Source organism: Antechinus flavipes, chromosome 1 (genome assembly GCF_016432865.1).
Source record: "Antechinus flavipes isolate AdamAnt ecotype Samford, QLD, Australia chromosome 1, AdamAnt_v2, whole genome shotgun sequence".
Taxonomy (NCBI): Eukaryota; Metazoa; Chordata; class Mammalia; order Dasyuromorphia; family Dasyuridae; genus Antechinus; species Antechinus flavipes.
In genome coordinates, this window is record NC_067398.1 from 130769529 (window position 1) to 130792633 (window position 23105).

At 32.8% G+C, this 23105-nt stretch overlaps 1 protein-coding gene across 2 annotated transcripts in view; it reads right to left on the reverse strand.

Moving 5' to 3' along the window:
- Nucleotides 1–7580: 7580 nt before the first annotated feature.
- HCN1 (hyperpolarization activated cyclic nucleotide gated potassium channel 1) overlaps nucleotides 7581–23105 on the reverse strand; it is a 595741-nt gene continuing 580216 nt past the window's right edge. For both annotated transcript variants that reach the window (XM_051990587.1, XM_051990583.1), the window contains 2 exons: nucleotides 12695–12859; nucleotides 7581–9679 (listed from right to left, as the gene is read on the reverse strand). In XM_051990587.1, the coding sequence (XP_051846547.1) occupies nucleotides 8775–9679; nucleotides 12695–12859 (1070 nt within the window). In that variant the 3' untranslated portion in view covers nucleotides 7581–8774. The remainder of the gene's footprint in view (nucleotides 9680–12694; nucleotides 12860–23105) is intronic.

Genomic DNA, 23105 nt, shown 5'->3' on the forward strand with positions numbered 1-23105 from the left:
TTGTAAAAAGCAAAACGATCTAGAAAAAGATAAAAATAGTAATTATGCTATACAAATGAGGTACAGAGGAAGAACTTACATAGAAGGGGGGAAGAAGGCAAGTAGTATTAAAGACTTATTAATATCAGAAATGAATCAACATATACACCATGAAAAGTATAACACCCTCCAAAATCTATTAAGAAATAAGGAGGAAGGAATAGGATAAATTGGTGTATAGAAAGGTATATAGATTTTATTGCAGTGGGTTTAAAGGGAATGGGATAAAGAGTGAAGGAATGAATAGGAAGAGGGATCATGGGTATAGGCAGGTTAAGTAATAGCAATTTAAGGAGTAGAATTAAATTATAAAAGCAGGGTTATGAAATGAGATGTACAAAAACATTACAACATGTATTAAGAGTAGAATGTGTTAGAAAAAAGCAGAGTTATTAATCATTGATCTCAGATAAAATCAAACTTAAGAGAGTCAATCACGAGAGAATATGTTTTAGATGCATATTATGTATATGCATATATGTGTACATATGCGTGTAGGTATATGAATATAGATATATGTATGTGTGGGGGTTCATGGGTTGGTGTGAATATATGTATGCACGTGTATATATGTATGGATATGTGTGCATCCATGCATGTATATGTTATTTTACATATAAACCTATGCATACATATGTGTATGCAAGTGTGTTTTTGTATCTGTGTTTAACTATAGTCTACTTGGGGGAGATAGGGGAGATGAAAGGAGGGAAAAAGAATAAAGTAAAAAGATACATAGGAGAGAACAAAATAAATAATAATATATAAAGAAGCAAGAATGAATAATTATGATTATAATCTCTTCTATTATAATACATGCTTTCTTGAAGTGGAAAGTTATTGTTATAGATTTTGAATCCTCCCTGATGTTCTGCTGGGCACATGACAATGTTTTATTTTGTTTTTATTTTCCTTTTCTGTTTTTTCTTTTTCTATTTTTTTATATTGTATTTAGTTTTAAATAAATAGTTTTTTTTTTTTAAAGAGAGAATACATTCCAAATATTCATATGAACTAATTATGCCTGACCTGTGGCAGAACATTCAGAGCATGATATTGGTCTCATTATCCACTCAGACACACTGTAATTTGACTCTGAAATAGTGATGTCATTTTGGTTCCCTTCTAGAATGAAGGACAAGAAGCAACTAGCCAAAAGTTACATAATACAGATATTAATATCCTATTTTAAATAAGAGAAAAGTGAATCTCATCCAGGTTAAATTAATTACTAAACAGCATAGAGGTTGTCAGGAAAAACAGGATGATCACAGAGGCTAGTATTCAATAAACACTTAATAAACGATTTTAGACTGCCAGATCAGCATGTTTTGCTTTAGGCTTTTCTGCATTTGGTTAAAAAAAAAAATAGAAGTACAAATAACATGGAAAAGGCTAAAATGTTTCAAGTGAATTGAAGCTTGGTGTGGGCTTGTATTTGACCAGGAAGAAAAAAAATCTGTCACAATAGTAGTTACACTCATAATTTTTCCCGTACTTCAAGATACAGTCTTCTAGTTCAGTTGACTAATCAAAATATAATGATAGCATTCTGTTCTCTAGGCTTTAAAAACCTTAATAATGTTAGTAGTTAGCATTTATATAGGACCTACTATGTACCACTCTGCTGAGTACTTTGTAAATATTCTATTTGATCTTCACAACAACCATGGAAGGTAAATGCTATTATTGTCCCCATTTAATGGTTAAGAAAACTGAGGCAGACAGAGGTTAAATGATTTTTCCAAGGACATAGAACTAGAAAGTATCTGAAGTCACATTTGAACTTAGTTGAGATTCAAAAGGAATGATCTATGTATAGCCCTTTGGGAACTTTAAAGCACATATAAATGCTATCTATTAATTTTAAATATTTGAAGACCTCTCATTTAGGAGGGACATTTTCTTGATGGTTTTATAGTTTTAGAATGTAGGATTAATATTAAAGGATATAAATAATAGGGCCACAAATTTTAACTCAACATAAGAAAAAGGCAGACAGTGCAGTGTATCCATTGGCAAGTTGCAACTCCATTTTGTACTTTTTAGAAGTGTTTTGGTATACTATATACAGAATATATGGTACAAATGGCCATTGGAAACAGCTCCTTCCCTCAAAAAACCAAAACTCTACATACAACAGAACTATTTGATATCAAAAATAGTTCATTTTTTTCAATTAATTATCTAATGGTAATTGTCAAAACTCCTATTGCTATTCTTGTATACACAATATATACAGATGCCTAAAAAACTCATTCATTTAATATTTTGAAGGTAAGATACAGTAAAAAAGAAAATAAAATCAATTTAGATATAAAACAATTATAAAAGGGCAAAAAAAATCATTCTATTAATGAAAATTGCATATCTTGCATATTTTATACTATAATGGGGTCTGGAAAATTATAATATGGCAATGTAATTTTGGGGATCCACTAGCATAATCAACTTTAAAGTTTTCCAAAAATTTCTCTAGTTCCTTGTATAATTTTATACACTCTAGAGAATTCTTGACAATATAGAACAATATAATTCTGCTGAAGGAAATCTTTATAGAATACAATGTCTTCCACAATGAAAGAAAATTATTTTCTGAAGCAAATTTGTTTAACCTATATTTTGTATCATACTTTTTTGTACAATTCCCCCATATAAGGGACTGTGGCCCTGAAAACTTTGAAAACTTAACAAGAAGTTTTTTCTAAAGAAAACAATATTGACTGATATTGAGTGAAATGAGCAGGACCAGAAGATCATTATATACTTCAACAACAATACTATATGATGATTAATTCTGATGGACATGGCTCGCTTCAACAATGAGATGAACCAAATCAGTTCCAATAGAGCAGTAATGAATTGAACCAGCTACACCCACCGAAAGAACTCTGGGAGATGACTATGAACCACTATATAGAATTCCCAATCCTTCTATTTTTATTTGCCGGCATTTTTGATTTCCTTCACAGGCTAATTGTACACTATTTCAAAGTCCGACTCTTTTTGTGCAGCAAAATAACTGTTTGGATGTGTATACATATATTGTATTTAATTTATATTTTAACATATTTAACACGTAATGGTCAACCTGCCATCTCGGGGAAGGGGTGGGGGGAAAAGATGGGAAAAGTTGGAACAAAAGGTTTTGCAGTTGTCAATGCTGAAAAATTACTCATGGATATATATTGTAAATAAAAAGCTATAATTAAAAAAAAAAATACTGGAGGCTCTATGCTGGCAAAATTGCTACCAGTGGCTCCTGTAACAATCATCTATCTTTTTGTTATAGAAGTCTGAAAAAAGTCACAATTTCTTATATAATGTATAAATTCTGCTTTGGGGATTGGAATTTTGTGGCACAAAGTTATTATTTTTATTTATTTATTTGTTGGTTTGTATTATTTTTAGTATTTTGTTGTTTTGAGTTGTAATTTTATGCCTGATTTATTCTTACTACAATAAAAACAAACAAAAGACTAAGGTAAAAACTAAAAACATTAGGAATCTCAGAGAATTTACATTTTGAGATTATCTATAGGCAATAGATTCAATATAGGGAGAAACAATTTCTGGATTAGTGTTTGTCCTCCTATAGTAACTTAAATATTATTGCCAAATTATTTGTCTTGAAAGAACATTACTGCTATAGGGGAGGAATCCTATTTAGCTTTTTTCCCCTGTGATGCCATGTTTTCATGGATCTCTATATTTCTTTTACCTGCTTAGTATACTTGGGGAAGTTTGGTGTGCAATTTCATTCTGGGAGAAACCTAATGTCTTGGACCAGAGAATGCTGAAGTGTTTGGCATGCTAAATCCATATAAAAAAGTCAGAAACAGCTGAATCCTTGACAACCTCTCCTACGTCCTTATCTGTTCCTTTTAGAGTGCCTGAGTCAAGGGTTTGCAAGTCTGGTCAGTGATCAGGGGTTCCTTCCTCCTTTTCTTATTTCCCAGTTTAAAAGATTATATCTATAACTTTGGTTATTTCAATTACATTAAGAATTTTTATTATGACATAATTTTGCAGGGAGGGGAAATCTAAAATGTTTATGGGGAAAAGGACAGGAAGAATCAGGAAAGAAAGAGAACTTATTTTTCTCTAATAAAAAAAAATAGTGTTTTAGAAACCCTAAGGAGTAAATTTGTTCAGAGCAAAAATCATTAGCAAGTTTTTAACTCATTGTTTTTGAAAGAAGGAAGACTTTTAAATTGGTTAGATATTTGGAAATCCTAGATATACCATTCTCTCATTTAATTCTTCCATTCAAAAGCACTTTTTCTGTTGTGTCCTCCTCAGGATTTGGAGAGGTTTGGGTGAATCAAAAAATTAATAATGATGGAGATATTTTAAAATCTATATTTTAAATTAAATGTAAAGCTTGAAGGCTAGAGATCCAGAGGAGTCACCAGAAGGGCTGAGGTTTTCTTTTAAGATTTGTTCCTATAGGCCTTATGATTTTTGACAAAGCATTTGAACTTGTTTTGCCCTATTTCTCTCACCTTTAACAGCAAAAAGTCTCTTCCTAATTGACTTCATGGAAGAACTCTTTTTTTTAAAATAGCAAAAATTCTTTACACAGTCAAGTGCTTCAGCCTAATAGCAATAGGTATAATTATCCCCTGCTTATGACATGCGTCTCTTTTATTCCACTTATGTCTCCCTTGGGGAAGGGTGCACCAAGGAAAAAGCTACAGACTGAAGCTGGCAGCTCTGCATCTGCTAGCATTTATTTTGACCTTCAGCTCTTGTGCACTCCTTTCAAGGACTGAAAATAGCAATTGATGTTCAGCACCAAACCATCCAAGGAAGACCAAGTGGGGCTTAAGTGGGGCAACAGAGTTAAAAAAGAAATAAAAAAAAAAAATAGGAACTTTTCTCATTTTACAAATGATATTAAAAATGAATATACACCTATAATACTTATTTCATAGCAAAAAGCATATTATGTTCAGAAAATGCCTTTTCAGTCATTTAGTTCAATTATTAATTTTTCAAATGAAGGAAGTAAGGCTTAGAGAAGCTACTGGCATTATAAGGACATCTGGGGAAAATGAATACAGGTGATGGAGTAAGCTTTGCCTAGCATACCAAAAAATATTTTTTAAAAACAGAAAATAGCTTCAATTCCATATATAAGCAATCTAGACCCTTCCATAAATGGTAAACAAAAATAAAACATGGGTTGTACAGTTATACAAGTTAAGTCATCCAATTTGACATACATATATATGTATGTATGTGTATATATACATACATATATATGTATGTATGTGTATACACATAATATAATTTGACTGTGTGTTTATTACCAACAAGAAGATCTGGTTGATATAAAAATATATAAACCATAAAAAGATCGACCTGTTTCAGTGGAGCTTTGCACTTAAGAGAATTCAATTACTTGTGGGCCACTGAGGCCTGGGTCAATAGGATTTGCATTTAGTGAATAAGCCCTAGTACAATCCTTTCTGCATTCCTCTAAGTGCTTTTCTATCTGTAATGAAATCTCCCAGGATTTTACTCCCTTTCATACTTTTGTATCTGATTCAAAATCCATTTGTGTAGTTGAGATGTCCCATCAATATGCAAATCCTTTGGGAAGTCCTATGCTGCAGTAAAGTAAGTCTACATAAGTGAATTTCAATGCAATTAGAGTAGCCTAAATTTTAAAATTGGACGGCAACAACAAGCAGAGATGCCACAGAGAAAAGATTACACTCAAATAGCAAATTAGCCTTTAGATTCAATGCTGAGTCAAATGAATGGTAAAAACTTTTTTCCCTGCTGCCATTACATATAAACAATTAAAATTTAATGTAGCATATCAACCAAAACTCACTTAGCAGTCATCAGATATAAAGATAAAAGACAATGCCCAGCTCATTAGTAAAATACAATATTGCACTGGTCAAATAAAAAATTCATGATCTTAGCTTATTTTCTGTTCAATTTATTAATAATCTTTATATTTATATTTATATATAATATATATTTATGGCTTTGAGCAAAGACAAAAAGAAAAAAAAATCTAACTTGTCCCTGATCATACAGTCAATGCAAAAATCAATAGCTCTATTGTCTTCCCAGCAGCAGTAGATTCAATCTTTCCATTAATACATTAAATTCTGGACAGATGGAAAATTCCATACTTATGGGCTTATCTATGTACAGAGAAAATAGGTCACTTCTTCAACTTGAAATGGATGAACCTTTATATTACAAGTATGTGAGTCCATTTTCCCTATATATATATATATATACACACGTATATATATATGTATATATACATTCATACATATATATAATATGTATATGATTTGTACCCTGTACCAGTTTTATTAGTTTAACATAAAAACCCTAGATTTTGTCCATTCTATTATAAAGTCATTAAAAAGTTTATCATTTCACTGAAAGACCATGCGAATAAATTTTACTTATGTTTCACCATAGTGCTCAAAATTAAAAAAAAATTTTATATATAAAAATATTTCACTACTAAACCTATCACTCCTATCAAATGTAAATTGTAAATAGTTTAAAGGACCAAAATATCTTAATAATTCAAATATATTTTTCAATTTCATAATAAAATAAAAACTTGGTTCTGTTAAATAGGTGGTCTTGCAGCATATCTATATATATACATATATATGTGTATACATACACACATATATTTACAATCTACACAATTCCTTTATTATTCCTATGCCACCAGATATCAGTAGCATGTTAATTGGTAGTTATTTCTCCATGAGTGGGAATTTGTTAGAAAATAAAAATAACACCTTTTTTTCCCTCATTCTTTTTCAATAAAAGGCATGTCATGCCTCATAGGTCAAACTCTGTCAACTCTAGGACTTTTATTCAGCTTTCAGTAATATATTTCTATGTGTGATATATGGTAGTGTGTAACTTTTCCATTCAGAGTTTATATCAGCATTGAAGAAACTTGAGAACATTTTCTTAAGGTGGATTGATTGGGACACTTGTTTGTTTTTTGCAAAAGTTGATTACCAAGACTCTTCAGATTGTGTTCCAGTCATCCATTATTTACTGTGAGAAAGTAGGCACAAATGATTATTTAGAAACATTTTTTGTGAAGAAATTGAACAAAGACCCATTTACAAGATCATGGGAAGATCTGAGCAAAGGAAAGAAACATTCATACAACAGTAAAACTTTAACCCTGCTTTCTGTCTTTTTCCAACTATTGGAGACACTTAAAATAATAAACCTTCTATCTACGGGTTATGTAGTACATTACATGCTTTAAGATTGACTATCCACATAGTTTCACTATACACAGAGCAAATTGTGCATTCCCAAATAGACTTGATGCTATATTATATTTATTTCTTTTAAATTAACACCACAGTTAACTACCAACTACAGTGAAGACACAGAATGCACTTGAAATTCTAAATCAAGCTGTGTTTACAAATGACCTTTTAAATAATAATAAAAATAAAAACTCACTTCTAGACTTAAGTTAGAGATTCCAAACCAGCATTATAGGAATTTAAAGGTAGACACAATTTATGAATGTTTAGTTTTATAAAGCCAAGAAATACTGTAAGTTTTTTCCCTACAATGACTGATTGAACCTATTTTGTTTTTCAAAAAGCATGCAGGGAATATTTTCAGATATTTGCTTATGGCAAGGAAGAAGAAAAGTGATGGTTTGAGTGAAATACAAGTAATTTGCAGGATCAAGCATATACTTTTGCATCAAAAACATTGTAAGTAAAAGTAACAGTATATGTTTCAAGCTGTTAGATTACATTTGAATGTTTGTCATAGTTAGGTTTGGTAAAATTTAAAACTAAGTTTTGAAGTGAAGAGATGACACTCAATTCCAAAACAATAACTGTCATAGCATACCACACTGCAACTATTATTTTGTTTGGGTCAGAAAAGTTATTAAAACTGACATTAATTGAGCATTGGGTCTTTCTTCATAAATGTCTGACATCACAGTACAGAGAAAATAGTTCACTCAGTTTGCAGAAACAAGATCAATAACCATGTTTGCGGTTGGAACCATCCAGAGCAATGATTATGATAGTCCTTCTACTGGAGATGATTTGAGCCGATGGTGTTCTTCAACCTAATTCAGCATGGAAAGCACCAAAGCACAGTATGATCTAGAAAATGGAACCTGTCAATGAATACATAATTAAATAATTGTTTCCAATTCAGAGAAATTAATTTTGTAATTTTGCAATTAATGGCAGTTTGAAAAAAAGAAAAAAAATTAATTGCTATTCACTAACTCATAATTACCTTCTTAAAAATAAAGTTCTTATCAAAGTTAGCATTGTCTTTTTACCTATGAAGGTCATGGTAATTTGATTTTTTCATTCAATCTAGAAATTTTTCAAAAAGTAGAGAAATACATGTGTCAAAGTAATTTTTGAGTCAATGAAGGTTAAAAATAAATAATCTTACAACAAAATTTAGACTCCTTTAATGATTTAAAGAAAAGAAGACATAACACTGAATGCTAAACAGGTCTTTTAAATTTCTTTCTTTGGGGAACTTTAAATATATATATATGTATATTATGTATATATGTATATATATATTTACATTTTGTATGTAGGGTAGAGCTGTCTAAAATATTTCTTCTGAGTAGACTACAGGGACCTATTCAGGACATAGATTAAAATAGTTTCTGGGGGAAAGTCTCAGTTTATAACAGTACTTTCTGCTATTATAATCAGCAGGGATCATAAATTTGAAGCAAATCGTGGTTTGTCTCCTTCTGGGTCTGTACTTAAGACTGTGGAGGAATCTCTCTGTAGTGTAGCTGTTGCTGGTGGTGGGGTTGGGACAGCTCCTCGGTGGGGAGGGATTGCTCCAGAAGACATCTGTCGAAAGAGGGTGACTCTCTGAGGAACACTGCCCCTGGGGCCCGCCTGAATGCCTGTACCATGGACAGCAGAGACAGGCTGTGGGATTGAAGCTAGAGACTCTCCTACTGTGGGATGAGGTCTGGAAATCAGAGTGGAGATCTCATGAGGCAGCGAAGGCTGAGAGGCTGATAGGGGTCTGACTTCTCTGGTCAGGTTGGTGTTGTGAAGAGCCTGGGTACTCCTGTGCACCTCATTTTTCTGGGAAGAGATGGTAGGTGTCTGTGGCTGCTGTTGCTGCAGAGGTTGAGGTGTTGGCTGTGGCTGCTGTGGTTGGGGCTGCTGGGGTGGCTGTGGTGGAGGTGGCTGCTGCTGCATCAGTGACAGTTGGGAAGTGGTTGGGGAGGAATATTGAAAAGTTCGAGCTGCCAGGGGGCTCTGTACTGGAGGGCTGCAGACTGCCGTGGTATAAGAGCAAGGTGACAGGATAACAGCTTGCTGTGGGGTCTGAGTGCTGGGACTTGGGGAATGAAGGTTGCTATGAGACAGGCTGGTTGCTGTGTAAACGGGAGGAGATTGTGTTCTCATTCGGGAGGATGGAGTAGTGGTGGAAGTGCTGGAATTCAAGGTTGGCATTTGGGGAAAATTCATTGGAGCAATAGCTTGAACCATTTCCCTGTCATGCTTTACGATCTGTTTCAGGATCTCATTCTCCTGATTGTTGAAAACACCAGTATTCAGATCCTTCTGGAACTTCTGCAGAAGAATTGAATTCTTCTTTCCTGTCCACAGAAGAAGGCACAAGGTTAGAAAAATTCCAAGCAAAGGATGACAAGCCAGATTGAGATTGCTCCCAATAAGCTAAAACTGGAAAGGTCATAAAGATTTCTCCTTTAAACTTTACTTAAGCTACCTGAGATTTAATTTTCTTATTTGTTTCTGTGAAATACTTTTTTTTAGAGAGTTGTCATGAGGAAAGTTTTTCATTAACATTAAAATACTACAGTAAAGGGGGGGGCTTAAAAGAGGAAAATTGTGCTCTACATTAATATAAGAAACTTTGATGTAGGAAGTCCATCTGCTAATACAGAATGGCACTGTCAATAAGTCTTACAGAGCTACCTAGAACATTAGGAAGTTGTCTATGATCACAAAGCTAGCATGTATCAAAGGTAGGACTTCGATCTCTTATGTAAACAATACTGTTAGTGATCTTTTTGTCTCTTATTTTCAATAGAGTTCAAACAGAAATGACCCTATTTCTCTCTTTATGCTTAATGTTTGAATATCATGTTAACAACATCATAACTAATACTTTTCTTAAATTTATATTTACCATGGTACACAATTGCAGACATGTCAAAAATAGTTCCTTGACTAGAGGCAGCAAAAAACAGTATTATTCAAATGTATCATTAAGAAAAGTAATTAATTAATATTCTTAATATTACAGTGTTTGGAATATGGTTGAGATATATCTCTGAACCAGAGGTATATTTTATATGCATATAGGTATGTATAAAATTTGCAAACACTAGGTTAAGAATCTCCACTCTAAATAGAACATTGTTCTTAATGTAAATGGGAATTTCAGGATATTGTGTTAAAATTTACTGAACTATATAGGCAAAAGCAATTATATTTTTAATGCTCAAATAAAATTCTACCTGTCTACTTATCAAACTGTCCTAATTTCCTGAGTACTAGACATATATATATATAAAGGCTTGCCTAATATACTTCCTGAAACTAATTACATATTTGCAAGCAGTGACCACTAGACCAGGGAGGAATGATGCTTCTTTGCATAAAGGGCTCTATTTTTGTTTCATTTTTGCCTGTTTATTAGAAATGCTATGATTTCTTGCTGAAACAAAAATGAAAGAAGTATTCATTCATTTTCATCATATAAGAATATTTGTACAATATTTGGCACATAATAGGGTCTATATAAATGCTTATTTGCTTCTTTCTCTTTTCACCTTCTCCTCTCTCTTGTACTGATTTATTTAATACTTCAAATATCAATGATTTCTCTGTTCTGTAACCCCTCAGCATTTCAATAAACCTTCATTGATTACTGGGGCAGAAATCATTACTAAGTAGTCCCTACGAATGAGCTTCTGCAAAGTGAAGAAGACTGGGATCCACTATTTTACCTCATTTAATTATTGCAGTGAGTTGATAGTGAGGAAACTCTCCTTAAACATGAAGATGGGCAGCTGTTATGCAATTAATCATACTAGATAGGTGCCTAGGCTCCTGAGAGCTTATGACTTTCTTAAGGTCCTATGTTAAGTAGGTGTTAGAAGTGAGTTGTATCCTCATTATCCTGACTTTGAAGGTTTCCTATGTGCTATCTTTCACTGCTCATCTGTTGATATTGTTTCACAATTCTCAAAGAGGAAAGGTGCTGAGAAGTCTGATACTTAGGTACCACTAAACTGCTTGGCTTATTTTTATGCTAATTAAGATTGGATATGTCTGCTTACAAAGCAATGTTTAATCAGCCAGCAATAGGTATTACTTAGTCACAAACTTTGGTTCTCTTTGACACTTTGAAAAGTAGAAGTTTTAAACTTCAACATATTCTTTCCTTAAAAAATTTAATGTTACTTCCAGAGGTGTTTAGCTAGATAAGCAAGAACAGTCTTGTTATAATCTTGTTAAGATTTGATCTCCCTCAATTACTTCCAATACAATTGGGAATTAGACAGGATGTCCAACTCAAGCGTATTTGCTCATAAACAAGCATACATTAAAAATGAAAATTAATCAAATCTTTTAAGACACTGAAAGTCACTTTTGCATAATGGATTACAGTCACCAAGATTTGGGTATAAATGTCTGTTTCTGACATATATTGTTTGTGATCCTAAGTATATCACTTATTTTCTCATTTCCCTAATCTAAGAAATCTTTCAAGAATACAAATTGCCGATATAGTGTTGACTTACTTTTGTAGGGAGAATTGCCTATATCAATAAAATCAAAGGCCTAGTCCTTATCTCTTAACACAAACCAACTAAAAGAAGGAGTGTGCTCTAGTAGATCCAACACCCACTCCCAAGGACAATCTATAAAAAGACAAAGACAGGAGACATGGGGAGAAATAATGCAGGATGAGAAGGCATAGATGGGTTGTGATCTGCACCAGTGCAAGCAATATTCACACTGAAATGATCTCAAACCCATTGGATTATTGGAGGGATTGAAGTTTTTACACCACTATAGCTAAAAGATCTAATATTCTAATAACAGAGGAAACTTTAACAAGGGAGATATTTATCAGTGGGGAAAAATACCAATGTTGGATACCTCTAAATAGACTACTCCTACCTGTGTCTACATTACAGTCATTTCCATATTTTCCACTAAGGGTAGGTTTTCATTTTTTCATTACTTAATATAGAGATAAATCTCTATGAAAAACACATTAGTTTAAACCTCCAAATGAATAGTTTTGTCTGTAGTGTAGACTCAGGCTTGAGTCTATTGAACATTGTAGTTCTATTTGAATTACTACATAGAACTTTATTTATTATTTTAGTTACCTGAACAATCACACAGTGTTGGTATCGCTGTGGAAAGCAGATTGCAAAGCTAGCAAAAATAAAAGAAAATTAAACCTATATCATGCAGAGCAGAATTTCAAGCATGGTTTGAGAAGTTGCTGGATAGTTATCAAAACTTATTTTCCATACACTAGCTAATATACCTAACCCGGGGATACTTCTAGTCTACTAAACAAAAAACAAATTGTGTGGGTGAGTAAGAGTGCAATAAAAAAAGAATACCTATTCGATCTAGTCGGTCAATCGCTACTGTTTCAAAGGCTCTCCTCATCATGGGATACTCCTCCAAAACCTCATTGAAATTGTCCACAGACAGTGAATAGAGGCGGCAGTAAGTATCAGCTCGGACACTGGCTGTGCGGCGGCCTTTTGTCAAAAGGCAAATTTCTGTTGAAGTAAAAGAAACAAATATTTAATAAACAAAAAAATTCAAGAAGACCTCAAGAAATTCAAAATTATTTTTACTACAAGTAACCACCAGTCAAGCAACTTCAGTATAGAGGCAAAGTTGCTATATTATTAGGAAATTCCTTCTGAGGATTCTCATCATCTTTGAATGAACATTTATTAAGCATTTATGCCTAACAGTGTGCTAAATGTAGATTTGAAGAAAGGAAAAACCCTACCCTCAAGTTTACATTCTAAGGCGAGAGGGAGATGATAAGTTCTATATTTTAAATGGAAAAATACCCATTAACTTAAAAACTGTTTCTTGTGCTTTGAATAAAGGAAAGAAAATGCCAGCTCTTAATTTGGAACTATGCTCAAAACGTTATCAAACTGTGCATACCCTTTGATCCAGTAGTATTTCTACTAGGCTTATACCCCAAAGAGATACTAAAGAAGAAAAAGGGACCTGTATGTGCCAAAATGTTTGTGGCAGCCCTGTTTGTAGTGGCTAGAAGCTGGAAAATGAATGGATGCCCATCAATTGGAGAATGGTTGAGTAAATTGTGGTATATGAACGTTATGGAATATTATTGTTCTGTAAGGAATGACCAGCAGGATGAATACAGAGAGGACTGGCGAGACTTACATGAACTGATGCTAAGTGAAATGAGCAGAACCAGGAGATCATTATATACCTCAACAATGATACTGTTTGAGGATATATTTTGATGGAAGTGGATCTCTTCGATAAAGAGAGCTAATTGAGTTTCAATTGATCAAGGATGGACAGAAGCAGCTATACCCAAAGAAAGAACACTGGGAAATGAATATAAACTGCTTGCATTTTTGTTCTTCTTCCTGGGTTATTTATAACTTCTGAATCCAATTCTCCCTGTACAACAAGAGAACTGTTCAGTTCTGCACACATATATTGTATTTAAGATATACTGTAACCTATTTAACATGTAAAGGACTGCTTGCCATCTGGGGGAGGGGGTGGAGGAAGGGAGGGGAAAAATTGGAACAGAAGTGATTGCAAAGGATAATGTTGTAAAAAATTACCCTGGCATGGGTTCTGTCAATAAAAAGTTATTAAAAAAAAAAAGAAAGAAAATGCCAGCTCTTCAGAAGCTTGAAAGAGAAAGAAAGATATTACAAATAGTGTAAATATTCTTCCTTTAAGGCACAATCTCCTGAAGCCTGTTTTTTTTTTTTTTTTTTGCTTTGATCTATACATCTTAGAGCAATCTCTTCTTACCCCCAAACAATCAGAAAACTTTATTTATTTATTTGTTTGTTTATTCACTTATTCATTTATTTATTTTGCTAAGGTAATTGCCATTAAGTCACTTGCCCAGGGTCACACAGTTAGCAAGTGTTAGGTGTCTGAGGTCAGATTTGAACTCAGGTCTTCCTGACTTCAAGGCTGGTGGTCTATCCACTGTACCACCTAGCTGCCCCTAAACTTTATTTCTTTAGAATTCATTATTCTTTAACCTATATTGTAGTAAGCCCTGTTCTTTTTCCTTTACTGGTTCAGAGAGACAGTGAGCTAAAGGGTTTGGTTTGGAGGCAGAGATTCTCAGTAATTCTAATACATTCTTTTTGGTAAAATCTTTGACAAGTTGCTTAGCCTTTTAGTGGCCTTTACTCATTGGTCACATGGACAATCACCAATTGTCCTTACCTGCTCTCCACTAATGTCCTATTAGGATTTTTAGGGCTGATAATGTGTGTAATCCCCTTTCAGCCTTGTTGCATGTGTTTTTGCTCATAGCAGGCACTCAATAGAGGTATTTCAAATGAATATCTTTAATACTGGCTGTTGCTCAATTATTCAGTTGTGTCCAACTTTTCCTAACCCTATGGACTAGGGCCCATTTATACTGTCCATGGAATTTTCTTGACCAGAATGATTTATCATTTTCTTATCTAATGAATTAAGGCAAATAGAGATCATGTGAGTTACCCAGGGTGACATAGCATGTCTGAGGCTGAATTTAAATTCATTTCTACTTGACTCCAGGTCCACCATTCTATCCATGGTGTCTTTTATAGCTGTCTTTTATAGTATACTAAGTAGTAAATTGTCAATTATATACCTAGATTAGCAATCTAAAGTAATCAGAAGAGAAAGATTTGCCTTTTCTTCTCTAATGGAAAACCTGCAATATCTGAATATTCTGTTTTCCTTGGGCCCCACAAGATCAATTCAGTTCAATAATATATAGTAATAATGTATAATGTGTCTACTAGCATTGTGTAAGTTTGGCATTATGGTAGATACAAAGCCATATGGATCATTGCCCCAATCTCAAGGAGTTTAGCATATTGCTGAGTATTATTAGTTTGACTTCAGTAGTTCATAACCAATTTAAGAGTTTCATACATTATGAAGGACATTTTTCCCCCAAAATCATAAAAATACTCATTGTGTATTTTAGGCTATAATTTCTATAGAGTTTCTAAAAATATGGACATCAGATTCATTTCCTTTAAATAGATGCTAGGGCTGTGAAAAAATAACAAGCTTGATATTTCCTATGATTAGGCCTAACTATGAAGAGTTCTAATTATCTCATTCCTGGAGTAGCTGACATTATATGACTAGGGTGCTTTCAAAGTGCATCCTCATTCTTTGTGTCCCAAAATGCTTCTATGGTGATTGCTTTCTTAAAGTCACAAATCTTTTGCTTTAGTGAATCATGACCCAATATTTGACCTTTTTTTTAAATCTAGATTTCCATGTATGAATCAAAAAAAGCACAAAACACCTGTTTCAATTTTTATTAAATCAGGAGACATGTGAGGTTTCCTCCTGAAAAATGTTTATAAATTCAGTTCATATCCCAAACTTGAAAATCTGATGAATAGCATATAAAGTATGCAAATATTGATCTTTTCATTCCTGGAATCTAAATTCAGAATTCTTACCTAATTGTGATGAGAAACTGGACGATTTGAATATGGCATGAGAAAGGCTTCATTATCTTTGTAAATGTGCACTGACTGGGATCCAGAGCAAATTGTCACATAGCAAAATGACAAGAATTGGAATCAGATACATAATTCCATAGTTACTCTAAATTTGATGAGATCATATTAATTGTTTTTATTTTCCAGTCTTAAAGCATGATATTAGTGTCAGCTTCATAGCTGACATGTGATGATGATGATGATGATAATGGTGATGTTATACTCCTATCACCACTATTAGTAGCACATTTTAAGTCTGTATGGACCAAGGGAAAGAAGACTGGCTCTTGTGTTACATAATTGTCCTCTAAAACTATGTATGGATCTAGAGTAAGTTGTTTAACTTATCTTTTAGACTAGATAATCTTTGGAATCACTTCAACCTCTAAATTCATTTAGTTATAATAATATAATCTGGGTCCAAATCCTGCTTCCACTGGTTACTATCTGTATGACCCTGGGAAAGCCAAAAATAATAAAAATAAATAATGATGATGATGATGATGAAAATAACAATACTATCTGCACACCATTCTTCCAGAGTCCTGTTTTCTTTACATGTCAAGGGAAAGAGATGGACTAGATATACTCAGGTACTTTCTGGCTGTCTATATCTATGGCCTTTGCAAATTAGAATAATTTTATTTTGCATTTGATTTTTAGAAAAATTACATATTTTAACCTATATTGAATTATTTGCTGTCCAGGAGAAGGGAAAGGGAAAAAGAAAAAAAAAACTATGGAACACAAGGTTTTATAAGGGTGAATATTGAAAATTATCTTTGTATGTATTTTGAAAAATAAAGTTATTATAAAATAAAAATGACAAAAATAAAATAAAATAATTTGTTGAAAAAAATTTTATTTGTATCTCCTATATCTTTCATTGAGACCATCATACAACAGATGCTTAACAAACATATGTTGATTGATTATTTAAACATATTAACTATGAAGGAGTATTATAACCATGGCAGCATTTTGGCTGAGACATTTTTAATATTTTTTGTTAAAATAAGATCTTATTCATAAAGTTTCCCCTAGGTCTTTGGCTTCAGAAGACTTTATTTAATTTCTTAGAAACATTTCAATTTGAGAGAAGAAATTCTAAGAAATACTCATTAATGACAATTCTTGTCTTGTTACAGACAAATTGCCAATCAGCTTTAATAGAAGGATTTTTGACATATAGTCATTCTCTACATCAATGGAATTGCAGATAATTTCCAAATATTTAAATATTTTCATGACTTAATTTATGCAGTTTCTTGAACTCAAGATATAAATTTGAATTTTTTAATCCCTAAAATACTGTCATCATATAATGTTTTGAAATCCTGTTCTTGTTTTACAAAATTAACATGTTCACTATTAGTAGAACATGTGCTTTGAGGTATTTTCTGATAGTGGTAATGGCTTTTCAATGTTCTAATTATGCTAGTTCCTTATATACTCATTTGCAAGATGCCTTGCCAGAGAATTCTAATGCTGTAGAGAATGTGTACTAAACAATGATTGAGGAATCCCTACTCTGTAACTTATTATTATGATCTTTGAGTTGCCATTTAAACTCTTTGGCTATACATTTTTCATCAGTAAAAGTGATGATTATATGTATCTTGGTTGTAAGCTCCCTCTGCTTTAACATTTTATGATATTAACTGTGGTACAGTAAAATATTTCATTCCTTGGTATTATCTAACAAGTCAAGAAATTCTCTTACTAAATGAGCTGTTTATTTTCTCTCTGCAATTGTGTCTCTATCTATATATACAAATATATACATATTAACATTCACATACATGTAAGAATGACTGACCTTTTTAATGTGCTTTTTCACATACATATACATAGTAAATTTTGGTTGGACCTATTATCAACAGACCTTGAAATTCACAGCTAAATTTCAATTACACCAAAATTAAAATAAAGTTTTCAAAGATTAAAAAGGAACTTTTCACTCTCTTTTATCCATTGATATTTAATACCTTCTAGCAGGTCTTCACTCAGAAGTGTGATTAATAAGTAAGAAATATCACTACACAATTTGAAAAACACACTCAATATTCAATTTGATATTCAGCTATGTCTTACTAAAACTCTGGACATTACAAAAGTTATGGAAAAGTTATGTTTAACAAGGGAAAAATTTTTTTTTAATTCCAAAGGATTCATGCATTGAATTTTGAACCAAAGTACATAATAAATTCAACAAGCTTTCCAAACATTAAGGTGTTATATGGATGTTATTATTATTATTATTTCCAAATACAAGTTGAATGAAATCTTGGTCTAGTAATAGATCTCATTTGCTGTTGATTTTAGGAGATTCTAGATAATGAAAATGGCACAAAAGTTCTTTGACAATAGTACATTTGATTACCCACCATTATTATATCAGCACCAAAAATCCCCACTAAAATTGGATTAAGATTACTACAGTTTGTCACAATTCCATTACTTACTAGCTGTATGCCTTTGAGCAATTTACTTAACTTTATTTCTCAATTTTACAATTACAAAATAAAAATAATATTTGTACTATTTACCTCAAAAAGTTGTTGTGAAGAAATGTTTGTAAACATTGAATTTAATGCAAAAATTAAATACCACATAAATATTACTGTTGTTATCACTTCAAAATCATCAGCACCAAGAAAACTATTTATTGCATAATTCTGGGAAGCAGATCACTATCCTGTGCTTACAATGTTTTTGAGGGTAAATTTGATTATCAAGTAATTCATGCAATTTTTGCCTTTTCCTTCATTTACATCTGCTATTTTATATATAATTAATATATTTTATTATATATTATGTTTTATATTTCATGGTTTTCTTTTCACTATATTCTCTGTTTTTAAAAATTTCTCTTCTCTACCAATTAAAATTGTGAGCTTTTTTAGTGGCTAAGTGTAAATGGACCTCTTACATCTGATTTAGTACTTATTCTATGAATGCTATGGTTACATGCTTAGTAATATTTTAATGGGAGCCAGCACAATGTGAGGAAGAGTACCCTAAACTAGCTCCTAGGTCCATTTCTACCATTTGCTAGATAAATGACATCGAGTAGGCTACTTGATCTATTTGGGGCCTTTATTTCAAAATTATGAGAATTAGAGATGATTATTCCTAAACTTCTTCTATCTCCAATAATTCTGACTTTATATTTTGGGATAGATCCCAAAACCTACTTAGAGGCTTATTTTCAACTTTACACATAATATTATGCCCTGTTACCCTGCTGGGTATCTCCCCAATTTGCTAGAACCTGCCAAATGCTTTATAAACATTTTTTAATTAAGCCTCATAACACATCTGTGAGTTTTATGGGCCATGTGTATAATGCAAAAGAAAAAAAAAACCAGAGAATTTGGCAGTGTTCCCTATGATGTCCTTACTACCCAAGTGGATAATTAAATTACTTCTGGAAGCTCTGGTGGTCTAGAGGAGAGAAGAGGTAGGGAATGAATTTTTAAGTGGTTGTTTAGTAGAAAAAGACAGAGGAACATTTACATGCATTTTTTTTTTTTAGGTTAGAATGGGGCCAAAAGTATTTTTCCTAGATGCCTTGGAGAGGTAATATTCGATTCAACAGGCATTTATTAAGTGGCTAACTATATGCAAGGCAAATGCTTGTATAAGTTAGGCTTGTGTACTCAATTCAATACAAGAAACATTTATCAAATGAATGTATACTTTGAGTCCCAGTACTGTGCTAGAGGCTGGGAGAGAGACAAAGATTAAAGACCTAATCCTTGCTATCATATAATCTCACAATTTAATAGAGATATATTGCAAATGAAAGAAAAAAACTCATATAAAATAAAACATAATATCCAAAATGAAAAGCGCATAAGTCTTCTATAGGTACTTTACTAACTAGGCAGTAATAGCCACCTACAAAGGTTAATTCATTTGGTAGTATTTTCATACCATCTGGAAGTAAATCTCCTTGTCATGGTCAGAACCTCTGGTGATGAGGACTGAATTTTGATGTGAATAGAGATCTGCAGGATTTCCCTTGCTATACTTTATTTACCACTGTGGTATTAGTTTGTCTACTGAATAATGGTAATACAAAAGTAAAAGCAAAACAGTTCCTGCCTTTCAAAGAGCATAAATTATAACATCTCACCTAATGTCCCTTCTGGTTGAAAACTTTCAATGGCAGAGAACTAACCACACAATAAGGCAAATCATTCCATTTCTGAATAGATATGGTTAATTCTTGGAAATATTATTTTCCTTTTGTAACTGTTTACTACTTCTGATTCTGCCTTCTGGAACTATCTGGGTTATATTTATATGTGATGAATCTATGATATTTTGGTGTAGAATCTTCCTCCATTGATGCAATCCAAAATCCATTTTAATCTAGCAGATAACTGACTCTTCTAGGCTCAGAGGAGTTAAATGACTTGTACATAGTCATATGGGAAATAAGTATCAAAGATACAATCTTGATTCAAATGTATACTTTTCCAAATATAATTGAACCTGTTTCTTCTATTAAATTCTGGGATCCATCTAACTGTCCACCTGAAATGTTTGTCCTAATAAAGTATAAGGGAAGTTAGGTGACACAGGGATAGAGTATTGGGTTTCAAGTCAAGAAGACCTAAGTTCAAATCTGATTTACTACACTTGCTAATTGTAGGACCCTGAACAAATCATTTAACCTCTGTGTGTCTCAGATTCCTTAACTATAAACAATAAGAAAACCCCAGTATTATTGAGGCAATTAAATAAGATAATATTAGTAAAGTACTTGCCAAAGTGTCTGACATATAATAGATGTTTAATAAAAGTTTATTCTGGAGGGGGTGGGGGGCATAGCAAAGATGATGGGAATAGAAACAGTGAATTAGACAAACTCTACCATTACTCCCTTTCTGGCAAAAAAAAAAAAATCCATTTAATTAAATCATAAAACTTCGTAGTCAACAAACATCAGGGTAAGACATTTTTCTAGCACAATTTAGGAGATTGGAAGATGTCTGTGATACTGGAGTAGAGGCCTTCCTGGAATACACACACTAGCAGCACTAGATGTGGACATTGGAGGAGACTGTGAAGGGACCTGCATCATCAGCTTCAAAAAAAAAAAATTTGTTTTGTTTTGTTTTTGTTTTTGCTGAGGCAATAGGGGTTATATGATTTGCCCAGGGTCACACAGCTGTTAGGTGTTAAGTGTCTGAGGTCAGATTTTAACTTAGCTTCTCCTGACTTCAGGGCTGTTCCTCTAACCACTATGTGACCTAGCTGCCCCCAGCTTCAAAAATTCTTAATCTGGAGAAGGCAGGGGGATTACAAAACTAGTCAAAGAAATTATAAGGCCACTTCTGTTGGCATGAGGTGCATCATTTTTTGTCAACTCCATTTCAGTTCTAGGTCACAGTTTCAGGGCAGAGGACCATTTGTTTTTGTGGTTATAGGAAAATAGAGGACATGGGCATAGTACAGTGGCAAAGAGGAGCTTTTAATACTTGCGACTTCAGGGGAGTAGGGCCTTTTCTGGATAAACCACACAGCACAGACTGAGTAGTATTTAGGCCCCTCCCTGGATTACAACAACTTGAAAAGATTACAAATTTACAAATCCCCAGAACTAGCTTTGAAAATAACTGAACAACAGCAACAACAAAAGCTTGATGCTTGGATCAAGGCCTCCATACCCCCAAATGAACAGAGCCTAAATTTAATATGAAGCTCATAATCAATAACTAGGATTGAAAAATGAGGAGGAAAAAGGAACCTGATGATAAAAGCCTACTATGCTGATGAGGAAGATTAAGACACAAATTCACAAAAACACAATAAAGTGGAAAAAAAGCTACAAGAAAATACTGAAAATAAAAATACAAATTGAACATAAACTCAATTTTAAAAAGTTCTCTAAGATCTAAGAAAAAATAAGAGTGACAGAGGAAAAATTTGGAAAAGAAATGAGAGAGGTGCAAGAAAAGGGAAATAATTCAGTAAAAGAGGTACAAAAATTCACAGAAGACACCAAGTTCTTAAAAAACAGACTTGCACAGATGGAGAAAGAAATACAAAATCTTACTGAAGAAAATAAGGCCTTACAAAATGAGAGCTGATGACTTGATGGGACATCAAGAAAAAAAAAAATAAAACAAATTCTAAAAAAGTAAAACAGGAGAAAATATCTCATGAAAAAGTAACCTGAAAAATAAGTCAAAGATTGATAATTTAAGAATTATAACAGTATCTGGACATCACAATTGAAAATAAAAGAGCCTCAACATCATATTTCAAGAAATTATCAATGAAAACTGTCTTGATATTTTAGATCTAGAGGGTGAAGTAGATATTGAGTCCACCAAACATCTCCCAAAAGAGATCACAAAATGAAAACTTCAAGGAATATCATAGCCAAATTCTAGAGCTCCCAGGTAAAAAAAAAATTTCAAAAATTCATAAACAAACAATTAAAACATCATAGAGTCACAGTCAGGTTAACACAAAATTTGGTGGCTCCCATATTAAAGAAACAAAGGGCTCAGAACATGATTTTCTAGAATGCAAGTTAGGATTATAACCAAAAATAACCTACCCACAAAACTTTCTATAAATCTTCAAGGGGGGATGGATAATAAGTATAATAGATGACTTCTAAGCATTCCTGATGAAAAGACAAAAACTGAAAAGAAAATTAGACATTCTAACACAAGATTCAGAGAAGAACAAAAAGGTAAATTTAAAAGAGAAATTATAAGGATCTCAATAAACTTAAACTGTTTATATCCTGTAATAAGATGATACATGTAATACTTAAGAACTTTTATCATTAGGGCAGTTGAGAGTCGACATGGACAGAGAGTATGATGTGATCTAAAAAAGTGAAGGGATGAGAAAGAAAAATGTGCTGGGAGGAAGGGGAAATAGGAGAAGAATGGAGGAAACTAATGACACATACAAGGGAGCTTGTGAAAAGGAAGGGAAGGGAAAATAGAGGTGGTGAGAAATGACATGAACCTCTCTCTCATCTGAATTGGTTGAAAGAATAAAGTAAAAAAAAAATATGTATACTTAATTTGGTATAGAAATCTATTTTACCAAAAAGATAAAAGAGGGAGTGGATAAGAGAAAGAGAAGGGTGATAAAGAAAGAGCAGATTAAGGGAAGCTGTGATAAGAAATGGGGGAGAAAAACCTTTTAAGGAGAAACAGGGTAAAAAGAGATAAGGATTAAAAACAAGAAAATAGTTTGGAAGAAAATATACAAATAGTAATCTATGCCC